Source organism: Balaenoptera physalus, assembly GCF_965194825.1.
Source record: "Balaenoptera physalus genome assembly, chromosome: 9".
Lineage (NCBI taxonomy): Eukaryota > Metazoa > Chordata > Mammalia > Artiodactyla > Balaenopteridae > Balaenoptera > Balaenoptera physalus.
The window spans coordinates 22,790,689-22,804,668 of NC_138888.1; the positions used below are offsets into that span (position 1 = coordinate 22,790,689).

Here is a 13,980-nt window from a genome sequence, read left to right on the forward strand (position 1 = left end):
GAGCTGAGAGGAGAATCCAGTCCTGCTGACTCTTGATCCAGTGCCACTATCCCAGGCTGTCTATAATCATGATTTTGGGCATTTCAGCAGACGAGATGTCTGGATGGGGGTGGGGGGAAATGTATAATTAGGCATCATTGTATGGAGTCCTGGTCTAATTCCTTTAGCAGTGCGGTGTTGGCTTAAGCGATTTAAACAATTTAACTTGGATGATTAAGACGGTGTTCATGGCCCTCCTCTTTAATTTACATATTAAATTATTAATGAAAAATGAGTCCATCTAAATTTCCTGGTATTTGCAATAATACCCTTACTTCACTTTGGCATTGAGGAGTTAATCTTCATTGAAGGAAAGACAATGGAATGGAGTCGAGAGCAATTGTCTTTTTAAACTGAATACTATTGACTTTTTAGTTCCTGTAATATTCTTTCTAAAACCACAGTCCTACAAAAACAGGTGACTTTGGGTAAGTTATGCACCTCATTTTGTTTCTATGACACAATTTCTATTATCTTTTAAAAAGTTTTTTTGTATTCCATAATTAAAATGTGACTTTTTAGTTTAGTTGCCCTTCTTTATGGGGCCCATTTTAATTAGAAAGTTAAAAAAATTCTAGTTAATGATTAGAATAAAACTTAATGAAGAGCTATCACTATAATAGTTAAAATTATTCTCATTATGCTTTCATTTTTAAAGGTGATATTCGTAGCAAGACCCAGGGCTTGAGTTTATTTCATACTACTTTTCTCAATCTATTTTCATGGAGATTGGTAAATTGGCTCTTACCAAGGTCAGATAAAATGCTATTTCTATATTTACTGACTCTTTCAGTTTATGTGTATCACGTACTTCGTAAACACAGCACGGATACTTTAATAACAATGATAAAGAAAGGTGGGTTGTGTCTTCTACTTGGTCCAGAGCCTACTCTTGCCTCTCAGTGTGCATTTTGGAAATTTAAATCAAGGAACTGGAATTACTAGTGATGAAATTACACATTACATTCCAATATTCACTTAAAATTGTTTGGAAATGTTTTGTTATATGTTGTCTACACTTCTATTTTTCTTCTAGAACATAGTAATCAAGTGTTGATTAGTGCTTAATCTCACACTTCATCTCACTAAACGTTTTGATTTCTTGTGGATTTGGAAACAAGTATAAGACTAATTGCACTTAGTACTGTGCTAAGTTCTTTTGTGTGAGTTTTTTATCCTCACAACACTATGAAACAAGCACTATAATTATTACCATTTTAAAGTGAAGAAAACTGAGGCTTGAAATTAAGCAACATTTTCATGATCTCACAGTGATGGAGACATCATCTGAACCCAATTCAAAACCTGGACTCTGTACCATTAAGCCGCATTATTACTTTCCCAGGTATAAGAAATTCCTGATGGCTTTTCTTATTTAATGGCAGACTGAAAAGTTAAGTTTAAAACAAAGCACCCCAGAGTAAAAACAGAAAAATGATTGCAAAAGCTGATTCATTAGATTCAATAAGATGAAAGAATCTTGTAAAATGCAGCTGCAAATAAAAGAAACACCTTGAATTTAAAATAAAGTAGTTGTAGCAATGGAAAAGTAAAAGCAAAGACCCACAAAAAATCCTATTAGAGTTTTTAAACAACAAATTCAATTGTTTGTTAAACCAAATATCCTGTCTTCATGTGATGGCTTAAATATCTTTGCCTAAGAAAATAAAGGTAGAGAGTTTAGAGACAGAATTACAATAATGTAGAGAAAGAAACAGGAAGATAATTAGATTTTGGAAAGCATATCGCAATGTGAAGTGGAGACTTAAATGTTACATATGATTGATGACAGCACTACTGGACAGTAGAGACTTGAAACAAACACAATATTTGTGAATCTATCTTGAGGTTTGAATCACCTTGTTTGATATGGCCAAAGGGTGGTACAGGTGACACTTTTTGGTAATTGTGATTATTAATTCTTGACATTCCATACTTTTTTGAGGAGCTTCAGCTGATACATCCTTAGGAAAGATCATTTGTGTCCCCTGTAGATGTGCCTCAGAGGCTTATCATAACGAGAATGGGAGGAGGAGAGACAGTGAATGATCTGAAATGGTAATAGTGGTGCTCTAAGTTAATTTTTACTTTTATCTTGGTGAATTTTTTATTACTATTTTGAAAATATACTTCTTTTTCTTGCTTACATTAAATAGCTGCCTAAAAGTATTTGCATATTCTCTGTCGTATCATGTTTCTAACAGTTTTACACACACACACATACACACACACACTTACACACACACATTCCCACCCCCTACTGTTGGGACATGTGTGCTGTGATACCGTGTAGGAGGGTCCTTATAAGCCCTACTTTTCTTATGGTTGCCATTTTCATATCTCCTTCATTATCTATTATAATAGCTGTATTTCCAAACTTAGAATATTATTTCTTTGATTCTTGAAGACCTTTTGGTGTCTAAAAACCCGTAATTAAAGTGCAAGGAACTTTTAAGAATTTCTCCTTTTTCCTTTACAGGAAAAAATTTTCACAGATTCCTAGAGCTAAATTATAAACTTTTAATTTTATATATTTACAAAGGTAAAACTAGGTATCAACTTCTTATTTTGCTTTTTATAAAACTGTTAACTAAAATGCATTTCTAAGTTAAATTTTAAAAATCTGTAAGACAATGAAAATGAAATTAATATTAATTTAATGTACCAGGTTATGTTGTTTTTCTGACACTAAACAGCCAATGTTGGATTAAATGCAAAAATAATAGTGCACCAAATCTAATGTGCTCATGTATTTATAATTTCAAGCTTTTGTTTGCTAGTTAGGATAATCTTATTTAATTCCACAACTGAGCTAGTTCCCTTAACTGTGAACCTTGAATTGTTAACATTATTTGGATATTATACCTATGCAAACAGTTTTCTTTGGTATAATTATTTATTAAAGTATTGAAACATATCAAATGTGGCCCCTAGGTCTAACACCCCCTAGCACTTATGAAGTTTTTTCATCAGTCTCTGTCCAGTGGTGAGAGGGAGTGCCGTTATCTGTTTGCTGGTTTCTCACCAAAACTCCTGACTGAAGCTCAGATCTGATTAACCACCTGGCCGTGATTGGAGATGCTTTCTGCTTTGGTCCATAGCCCTGGACAGTACCTGAGAAGGCCTTGCTTCTCAGTGGATTCTGAGATTGGTACTCAGAGTGTGCTTCTAAGCTCTTTTGGGGAGAGTTCTGATTGACCATACATACCCAAGAAGATCACTTGCACTCACCCTACAGATAACCCATGTTAACAGAATGGTGACTTATTTATTTTCAACTTGTTCCAAAAGAATTTAAGGCAGTTTAAAAATAAAGATACAAACAACATACAATAGGAATAAAAAAAAGGGAGGAAAACCAGATATAGGGAAAATAAAAGGTGAAAAATATAAGGTGACCCATACTTTGACAAAATTTGACCCATCCATTTGTCTGAGAGCTTCCTAGCTGCCAATTCGAAAAGGAAAATTTGTTTTGCATAACAAGTGCTCAGTTGCTATTTTTACATAACCATAGAGACAGGATGAATTGTAATCTGCACAATGTACTAGTTTTTAATTTGAAAAATAAACTGAATAAATCTTCAATAAATCAGATTTCTTTTCCTCATTAGTCTCAAGTACTTCTAGATTTTTTCCCTTTCCTTTCTCCTTAGAAGGAATCTCACATATTGAGTGGGAGAGATGCTGTATAATTCTCACAATATTCCCACTATTGCCATAATTTATATATTACTTTACAGTTTCTGAAGATTATTTATCCAGCTCAATCTGAAACCTTTGGGACACACTATCAATAAGGAAGGAACACACCAGGTTGGGTGGGGGTTATGGCATCTCGGTGCTAGTCCTGAATCTGTTATGTCCAAATGTTCTAGTTGGAAAAAAATGATAAAACAGCACAAAACTCATGCCCATAAGGCAACATTTTCCCCATTTGCAAAATAAGAACAATGTCTTTAACTGTAGAGGTGAGGGACCTAAGATAGGATCCTATTGTCTCCTTGAATACTGAGCAGAGAGAGACCCAAAGAAGAGAAGTGACACTAGTAACTGGTGGGGCTGCTCAGTGCATTGCGTCACTGCTCTGCCCGTCGCACTGTTCCACGTGACCACATCTCAGACAAGTCTCTCATTTAACCATTTATGCTGGTTCTATTTGCCTACTTCTCTGTGGAAACAAGGCCCTTCTAAGATATACCTTTCAGTCTTTTGCCTGTAGCGATGCATTTAAATAGTGACATCTGTTCTGGCCGAGCCATGAGGTCAGAGAGTGAAGTTCAACACTTTCCTTATTGTTAGTTGTCACAAGCAGTACAGTTCCCATTTGCGTATTTCAAAACCCAAAATAACAGTTTACTCTGGTCCTTCCAATTACTGATTGCTCAGGAGGGTTTGACCAATTTCCAAGGCCTTTAATAATTTTAATTGCATGTTTTATTTGCTCATTCTTAACAAGTTCTTAGTTAAAAGTTTTTAGTTAGTCCTTATTTGTTTATTAATTGCATTTTTGGAAAAATTGATGCTGATATGAAGTGTAGAGGATTTTCTTCTGGAAAGAGTTTATCCAATATTTAGCACAAGATAAATAGTAATATGCTATACTTGTATATTTTCAGTGCATTATTATTTTTACTTTTGAATCAATGTATAGATTTAAACAATATTTTATGTAACTGTTAGATTATCTTCAGCTCTTTGGAGAACCCCACCTACATCCCAAATGTACTGACAACCTGGCATTTGGAAAATTCATTTATTTTCTATGCAAAAGGACATAAGTCTTCATTAAATTTCCCTTTTTATTGCTTGCTGTTATTTTCTGTTCTTTTATCCTTATTTATTTCCATTTGACCAAGGTTATTTTCAATTTCAATCCATGCTCTAAATATTAAGATATTGCTGGCTTCAAACTTAATGAGCTGTTTCTTAACTCATTGTTTTAATTATTGATACAAAATATTAAGTGTCATTAGAGCCATAACCTACTCCTCATGAACACTACTGATTTATTAAGGTTCTGGGCAGTAGTTTCTATTTTCAGTTATTCATAGGTCTTCATGGGGAGCAAAAATAAACACTAAACTTTTACTTCTTCCTAGCACTTCCCTTGATTCATCTATTTGTCATTAAGTTTTTATTTTTTCTTATGGAGATTTTCATTAAGAATATTTTTTCAACTTCCAATGTAGACCTTCTTCTCTACTTTCTTTTATTATTTGTGGAGATTTGGGGGAACTCTTTTGAAAATTAAAACTTTAATGATTGTGATTTAATTCAAATTAATTTTTGGAAAAGGACCACATTTTCTGAGAGAACCAAACATAAAACATCTCATTAGGAATCAGTTTTGGATTATGAAAGGACAACCTAGAGTTGATTATAGACATTTATATAGATTCTGTGAAAATTCAGTTTTTAGAGATAACTTAAAAAAATATGAAATGTTATTTGCTAGCACTGTTGAGGGTTAGTTTGTCCACCGTAAAAACGTCTTTCCTGTTAAAAATACTATTGACTTTAAAAGGACAAGGAGGTCAAATATCTAAAAATAGATAGATTAGATAAAGCATTTGATTCTTCAGCTGCTTTGATTCTTCATATTCTCTGCAATGTGCTATCGTTGAAAAAAATATAGACTCTGTAGTCACAAGATGTAGGTGTGAATCCTGAGTCATCTGCTTACTGGCTCTGTGATCATTTGAACATCATTTAATCCCTTAGTTTTGATGAGTTTTTCTGCAAAATGGGTACACTAATCAGTTGTACTGCACAGAATTATTTTATCAAATGAAACAATTCATATGAAAGCATTTTAAAACTGTGGGTTGCTGTGTAACTACTTCTACTGTTTTACCTATGTGTCAGATGACAAATGACTCATTAATTCAAATCAATAGTTACTCACACATGCAGTTAATTATCAGGAAACAGGCATTGAAGTGGAAAGCAAAATGAGCTTATTGTAAAATTATAAAGATGATCTCTCTGCCTTCTATAGTCTTCCTTCAATTCTTTTAACCATAGACTGGCTAGTTCCAACATGTTGCCTTCATCAACATGACTTGTCATTGTCATTCTTCTTATTAAACATTCGTGTCATTTAAGTCATACATTTTAATGGGTTAAAAACAAAGTGATTTTTTTTGAGGAAAGAACAAATAAAATTTCTGACCCTTCTGTAATTGGATCCAGTATTTTTCAGCTTTTCCAAAGTGACATCCCACATTTTACATTAATTTTAAATGGTTATTTACAGTATTAGACATTTTATTGTAAGAAAAAACGTATTTTTAAATTAAAATTTTAGTAATTTCATTCAGAATAAGTTTTGCTGTGGATTAATACTCTTAAAACATTTGAACATTATTTAATCCCTTAGTCTCATTGAGTTTTTCTGTAAAATGGGTACACTAATCAGTTTTACTGCACAGGATTATTTTATCAAATGAAACAAGTAATGTGAAAGCATTTTTAAACTGTGGGTATCAATACTCTTAAAACATGATGTGACATGTACAGCAGAAACTAACACTACATTGTAAAGCAACTATACTCCAATCAAAATTAAAAAACAGAAACATGATGTGACATACTGTAAAGGGTAGGCAATTGAATCTTCAAACACCAAACTTCTGCTGGATTCTGGTTACTCTCCACCCATTGCACTAGAAAACCTCACGTTGTGGAAAGATGCTCACTGTGGAAGTCAGTCTCGAAAGGTGGTTTCTAAACCTGGCTTATGTTCAGAATCCCTTGAAAACCTTACAAAATGCAGAATCTCACATTTTACACCCTAGAGACTCTGCACCAGTAAATCTAGGGAGAAACCTAATACTCTCTGTCTTTTGTCAGTTCTCTGGGTGATTCTGAAGATTGATCCAGCTTGGATATCACTAGACTAGACTGCGTGTTCATCCTCCACTTCCATTCTCACCTCGACCTATTATGCAACTACCTCCATTCTCTTACCAAACTGCTCATAATACGTGATCTCCTTGTTGCTTAAACCACATTTCCTTATTAGTTCAACAAACATTCATTCAGAACCTACTGTGGGTCAGGGATTGTGTTATGTTCTTTAGATACAACAGCGAACAAGACACAGGATCTGGTTTCAAGGAGTTTTCTCTTTACTTTTAGAGTATTGGACATAGAGGTCTACACTTCTTTTTTGAAATTTTCTCTCTCTCTTGCTTCCACAATACCCTTCTCTGCTTCTGTTTGTCAGATTGTTCACATTTAGACTCCTTGTTGGTCTCTGATAGATAAAATTCTGAAAAAGAAAAAAAAAAAAAAGGATGGGTAGTGTAACTAGAAAGGTTTGCAGAGATGTGTCAATGGGGATTTTGAGATATTGCAATGAATTTGTATGAGCTAAAAATGATCTAATTTTCATTATATATTTTGTGATATGGTTCAATTTAATTATCTCTTCACATTAAATTTAGACTGTACACAGATATGATAAGCAAGATTTAAAACAGCAATTAATGAAGAAGCATATCTATTTATTGATATTTAATATGTGAATCATGATTATGCTCTCTTTATAAGTCTTTTTGTTGGCTATTGTCTAGTTTTCAGTTAGGGATATCTTTCCAATACTATCTGAAAGAAAAGTTCCAGCTTTTTAAACCTACCTATTAACACTACTAAATTCAATGAGATAGTTTTTACACTGAGGGACTGTTTCATCCTTAATTTTTTCACGAATATTTGAAGGAAGCATGACTAAACATGTTCATGTTAATTTGAATTGTACTGTTTTACATTTTGCTTCTTATCCTTTTAAAGATGCAAATAAAACATTGATTGGTGTATAACCTATTCTCTGACAATTTGAAGCTATGTTTTAGTACTAACAATGACACTTCAGTAATCTGTTGTTTTAAACTACAATTTCTGGCTTTATAGAATTTGTAGTCCACCCCTATAAGCCACATGTATGTTATTTAGGGGAAGGTCCATTTTCCCTTTCTTGCAGGGGGTGGCTAAGAATCATTCCTGTTGGAAGGCCTTCTCTATCCATGTCCTGTGCTCCCACTAGGCTTCTTACTTCTAAACCAAGAATTCTGGATCTGTTGCTAGCTCTACTTTGGCAATCTTATCAGAATGAGAGAGTTATAACTTCCATTCCTATCTGAAGTTTCCCCAACATCCTTTGTAGTTGTAGTGCTTCTGCAATAGCATATGCTTCAACGTGGGGTGAGAGTGAGGGTAGGGAGTGACGTTTTTCTCCTCCTTTTCAAATCCATGAAGGAAAGTTCAGAATATTCTTTGTTGATTCTGACTAACAAGGAAGGCTAGTCAACCAATTTGTGGTGATCAACAGTCCCCCAAATCTCTCTGTTCTTTCCCTTCCTCTTCCACATACAAAAGAATTTATAGTTAGATTTTGGTAATTTGATCTTAAATATGAATTGGAAGGCAGCAAATATATAACTTTTGAGGCAAGATTCTAGCATAAAGAGATCAAAGAAATAAAAAAACCTTGGAACTATTCTAGAAAGAGAAGGAAATTAAACACCTTTTTGTCTTAGTTCCATAGGTACATAACAAGAATATACATCCCTAATGTAAGAATAAGGTCTATGCAAAGAAATGACTTGAAAACTAGAAAGAACTTCTAGGAATTATAAATATGATAGCAGATATAAAAATTCAGAATGAAGAATGGAAGTTAAAGCTAATAAAATACCTCAGAAAGTAAAACCAAGAAAAGGTGACGATGAGCTTGATAAAGTGAAAAACTAAGAAAGAAATAGTACTGAGATTCAAGCACCAGGGCTCCAATTATTCATGAAGGTGGTAAAAAGAAAATTTAGAGAAAAAATAAATTCAGGTACTTGGAAAACCATGCAAATGAAAAAAATGACCAAGTAGCAACTCTGGGAAAGTCAGAGATGTGTATAAGAAAGAAAACATCATCATAATATACTACTTAACTCTGCAGTTAGCAATATTTGTTTAGCCATAGTAATATTGTATTGGCTATTTTGTAAATATTTAATATATCTTACTAAATCAAGAAGTCAGGAATGAAGGGAATGAAGGTAGTATAAGAGAAAATAATCTTCAATTACCATAATTGGATGTCAAGAGCTAATGTCTATAATATTTAATTCAAGAGACAATGGCAGAAGTACATTTCTTAGACATAAGGAAGTAATAATTTGAAATTTGTTTTAACTCAGGAGTGAGACCTGAGATGGAACGAGAGACTTCTACTTTTCTTTTTAGAACTCTCAGTGCTCTCTGATTTAAAAACAAACCAACCTTTTTGAATTTATTCATCTGATAAAAAGTTTAGAAAAGCAGAAAAAATAGCTCATTCTAGTTACTGATTGTAATTCATTCAGCTTCTTAAATACATGCAATTAAGCAGAATAGGAGAAAGGAACTCATGCCTGTTGAGTTCTGCCATGTGCGAAGTCTGGGTAAAATGCATTATGCTTGCAACTTTATTTAATTTGGGGTGGAAGCCGCTTGCTCTTGCTTTGCTTTAATTTCTATATGTTTCTTGGGAAGACCCTGTAGATGAAAATGTGAACTATCTTTCTCCTGTTGAGGGTCTGGGAATGACACTTGGTGCAAGTCAAGGAGAAAGAGAGGCTCCCCTGGAAAGGTATTGAAGCTGGGGGCTGCTCCTCTCCCGTGGGCAATGAGACACATCTTTACAGAACCTCAGAAGGAGAATTTATCTGCTTGTTATGTAGCTTGAAATATTCTGAATTTTTAGAATATCAGACTAATTCAAATGTAAATAAGGAGAAGGTACAGGGTCATGGCATGGCTAATATCTGCTAGGCGCCAGGCATTGTAATAGGTGTTCTATACAGTTTTTCTAATCACAAAACTTTGAGGGTGGTGTTTTTATCCCCACCTTACAGATGAAGAAAAAGATCTTAAGTGATTTTCCAAAGGATATCAGAGATGAGATAGCAGTGCAGACTTGTCTGACTAAAATCGCTTTCGGCTGTATCTTGTTAACCTCCTAGGTATACCGTAACCTGAAATACTTTTAAAGACAGATATAAGTAATTTGACGTTTACATACAATTTTGCTCGGTTTGTATTTTTATTACCTTGCTTAATAGTCATGTGTAATTGAATGAGGTGTAGAGGCTTGGATTGTTTAAGCCATTGTGTCCTGGAGTGTGGTTCATTTACCACTACGATGGTGTTAGGTGGGAGGAGAGAAGACTGCATGAGGTCTTGACATTAAAGAAATTTGAACTGTAAAGACAGAATGTTATTCCATTTTCAGTTCTTTTCGTCCTTATGACTGAATTAGGGAGAAAATCCCAGTCTGGATTAGTCTCTAAGATTTCTTAATGTCCTTAGGAAAAAAAAAGTAGGAGACCCAGCCTCAGAAGCTCTAGAAGAGTATCCAGGTAAATTTTAATAATACTATTTTGTGAACATTTTATATTTTATGGTTATTGTATATTATAGCAATTTCAGTAGTAATAGATTTTTTGGAAATAAAAGTATTTAAATAAAAATATTCAGTATACAGTGATACTTGTAGTACGTGTAGATTTAGAAAATACTTGTGAAGGAGGTAAGCAAATTACTGCAATTTGGGAAATGACAATTTAAAATATTTGCTTTTCTCTTCATATCTTCTGTGCTAATAAGCAGTGGAATGACTTGTAGACAGAGGGACACCAAGGATCTTAGTTATTCCACACACTACGTAACGGCCTGGGGATAAAGGGGTGTTGGCACCTCTCTTTTAGTAAGATCTCTCTCTCTCTTTTCCTTTCTCTTTTTAATTTTTCTTTCTTAAGAGAGTAATTTGAAATGTATTATCTGCCCAGGTACAGAGCCATTGTAAACCCCATGGATATCCAGACATCAGGGGCAGTGCTGTGGACCTGTGTGAAGGCCGTGGGTATCTGGGTGGTCTCAGTGCTGTTGGCTGTTCCAGAAGCCGTGTTTTCCCAAGTGGCGCACATCGGTGGCTTGGATAACGGCAGCTTCACGGCGTGTATACCCTACCCTCAGACTGATGAATTACATCCAAAGATTCATTCAGTGCTCATCTTCTTGGTCTACTTCCTTATACCACTTGTTATTATTAGCATTTATTATTATCATATTGCGAGGACCTTAATTAAAAGTGCACATAATCTTCCGGGAGAATACAATGAACATACCAAAAAACAGGTAAGCTCGGTAGATGTGTGTGTTGGGGGCAAGCTGGTCAGAAGCAGTAAGTGCTATATTGAGTTCTATTTCATGGGCTTTCAATATCAGGAATGATTAGAACAGTCAGAAGGGCACTGGGACACGCACTAGCCTGAACTAGAAGGGATGTTGGGGGTTCTCTAATATGTGGCCATGTGTTAGCTCTTAAAGCCCACTGAGGTCCAGCTTATCTGACATCTGGGCCTAGGCTCATTTGAAATTCATGTCTCTGGTGGCTTTTCTTTATGTGCAAATGTTTATGCAAAGAAACACATAACAAACCAGAAAAGAATTTCACATTGTAAGTATATATTTATTCAATTATTTTTTCTTCTCCCATTAGCTCACTGAAGATGACAGAAAGTCTGGGGGAAGGATGCATCAGGAAAGGACTGCAGGACACTGCTGGGGTCTGGGGATGAGGTTTGGCTAAGATGCCAAAATGAGAGCCTGGGAACAGAGGGCAGCAGAGCAATAGTGAGAGTGATCAGAGGTGGGCTGGTGCTGAAGTAGGACTTGGTCTAATTCAACTTTATAGCTTTTCCGATAAATAAATATTATATACTAATTTTAAAACTACGACCTGCACCTTACGTACTTTTTCTTCTCTAAAGAATACATAGTACTAATATAAGGTAAATCCAGCTGCGTTAATCTACAAAAAGATGGAAATACTGCAGTTATGGGACAGTTTCAAGTTGTACATTTGTGCACTTCTAGTGAGGAACTTCTTCCAAAGGGTTCTGTAGGTACGGGGAGGTCATGGGTGCCTGCTCCCCAGTTTGAATGAAAATTAGGTGAATCACAGATGATTAAAATTTGATGGGCTGTAGATGGAGGCACAGGCTGGGGCTTTGGGCACTAAATCTGGTTAAGGTTTTTCTGTGCAGATGGTGACCTCTATTTATTGATGTCCATAAACATCAGTGATCCACATCTGCTTTAAAGGCTTAAAAAATAACCAGTCATTAAAGTAATTATTAGAAAAAGTAATATATTTATTACCTCAATACCTGGCATCACTGAAGCAAAAATGTCTGGGTCACAGGCTCACTGTACTTTTCCCTTTATATACAATCCTTTTATTCAGAGCTCTGTGATCCAATTTGTATCTCAGTTTGGGTATCTGAGTTTTTGCTTTGGTTTCTAAAGTTGAGTTCCTCTGACCGTCCCCACCTCCACTTTTTTGTTTTTCAGTGGTCTTAGTTCTGACTTTTGTGTGTGTGTGTGTGTATGTGAATTTCCCTATTGGGACTTATAAACTCTGGCTGGGTAACTGGGCTTGACATCTGCCAAGAAGTAATCTTAATGCTAACAGCCTACCTATACATTTGAATCTCCAAGTATAGACTGCTGTGAAATTCTTGCACCTATGCTCCACCTGCTAGGGAGGACTGTGCTTAGTAATGTAAATTTCACATCCACCTCATTTATAAGGCCAAGTTGCCTAATTTATGCCGCTGGGATACATCTGGAGCACCACATTCTGCTTCTTGAACTAGATTCCTTTTCACTTGCACCTTTGTTTACTGTCACCATTCACTACTACTTACTCCCCAGTGTCAGATCTGTTTCAATCCTAAACCTTTCCAGACTTCTCTGGTATATTCTAGTTAACCACCAATAGTTTTAGCTCAGAAAATATGTTGTCTACTATAAATATCTTGGTAAATTATGTTTTCACTTTCATGTTGCCTTATTTAAATATTCAAACAAATTAAACAAATGTGAGCTAAACTTTGGACTCTAGATGTTAGAAAATGATTTTGAGATTTAAAAAGATTAATGTCCCATATTTGAATTTTGTCTGTTTATCACATTCCTGAAGACCTTCTTATAAAACAGTAAACATAGGAGGTGAATTTTATGAAAAGATAGAAAATGTTTTTATTTTTATTTTAAGGTTAGACAGCCTAACATAGTAATGTTTATAGAAATGACAATTATGTCAGATTCTTTTGATTTATGAGAGTCAGGAGTTTAAATTAAATCTCAAGGTTTTTTTTTTTGTGGATAAGGGTTTTAAGAAAGTCATGCCCTTTTTCAATAGATCAGTATTTCTTATTTAAAATAGTCTGATTTAAAAATTTTCTAAGCTTGAATATATTCTGTGGTTTATTAATTCAATGGATTTAATACAAACAAATGATTTATATTTATAGAGATCACAATAAGACTTTAAGCAAAAGAAAAAGAGTTAAAAATAAGAAATTTTTCAAGATCACAGTTTTAACATGAAGACATACCCATTTATAAACTGTCAAATATTTTAAAGTGAAATTAGTATAGTGACCAAAATAGGCTTCATCAAATTGTTAAAATCATTACTTTGACTAGGAAAATCCTTTTTGTGATTTTGGATGCATTTGCATGCTAATTTTTACATCTTTTGTACCATGATGTGTTTTAGAATGTGTCTGCCTCCATTTCCATTTTAATCAGTGGGACTATTTCCTTATATTTGCAGATGGAAACACGGAAACGCCTGGCCAAAATTGTGCTGGTCTTTGTGTGTTGCTTTGTCTTCTGCTGGTTTCCAAATCACATTCTTTACATGTATAGGTCTTTCAACTATAATGAGATTGACCCATCTCTAGGCCACATGATTGTCACCTTAGTGGCCCGGGTTCTGAGCTTTTGCAGTTCTTGTGTCAATCCATTTGCTCTTTATCTGCTCAGTGAAAGCTTCAGGAGGCACTTCAATAGCCAGCTCTGTTGTGGAAGGAAGTCCTATCGAGAGACTAC

General features: G+C 34.7%; 1 protein-coding gene and 1 long non-coding RNA gene across 2 annotated transcripts in view; both read left to right on the top strand.

Moving 5' to 3' along the window:
* Positions 1-13,980, top strand: part of LOC309667006 — a 1,642,277-nt gene that overhangs the window by 262,611 nt on the left and 1,365,686 nt on the right. The window lies entirely within an intron of this gene.
* NMBR (neuromedin B receptor) overlaps positions 1-13,980 on the top strand; it is an 82,195-nt gene that overhangs the window by 27,423 nt on the left and 40,792 nt on the right. Inside the window, 2 exon segments of the mRNA XM_082475056.1 lie at positions 10,866-11,214; positions 13,703-13,978. Of these exon segments, the coding sequence (XP_082331182.1) occupies positions 10,866-11,214; positions 13,703-13,978 (625 nt within the window).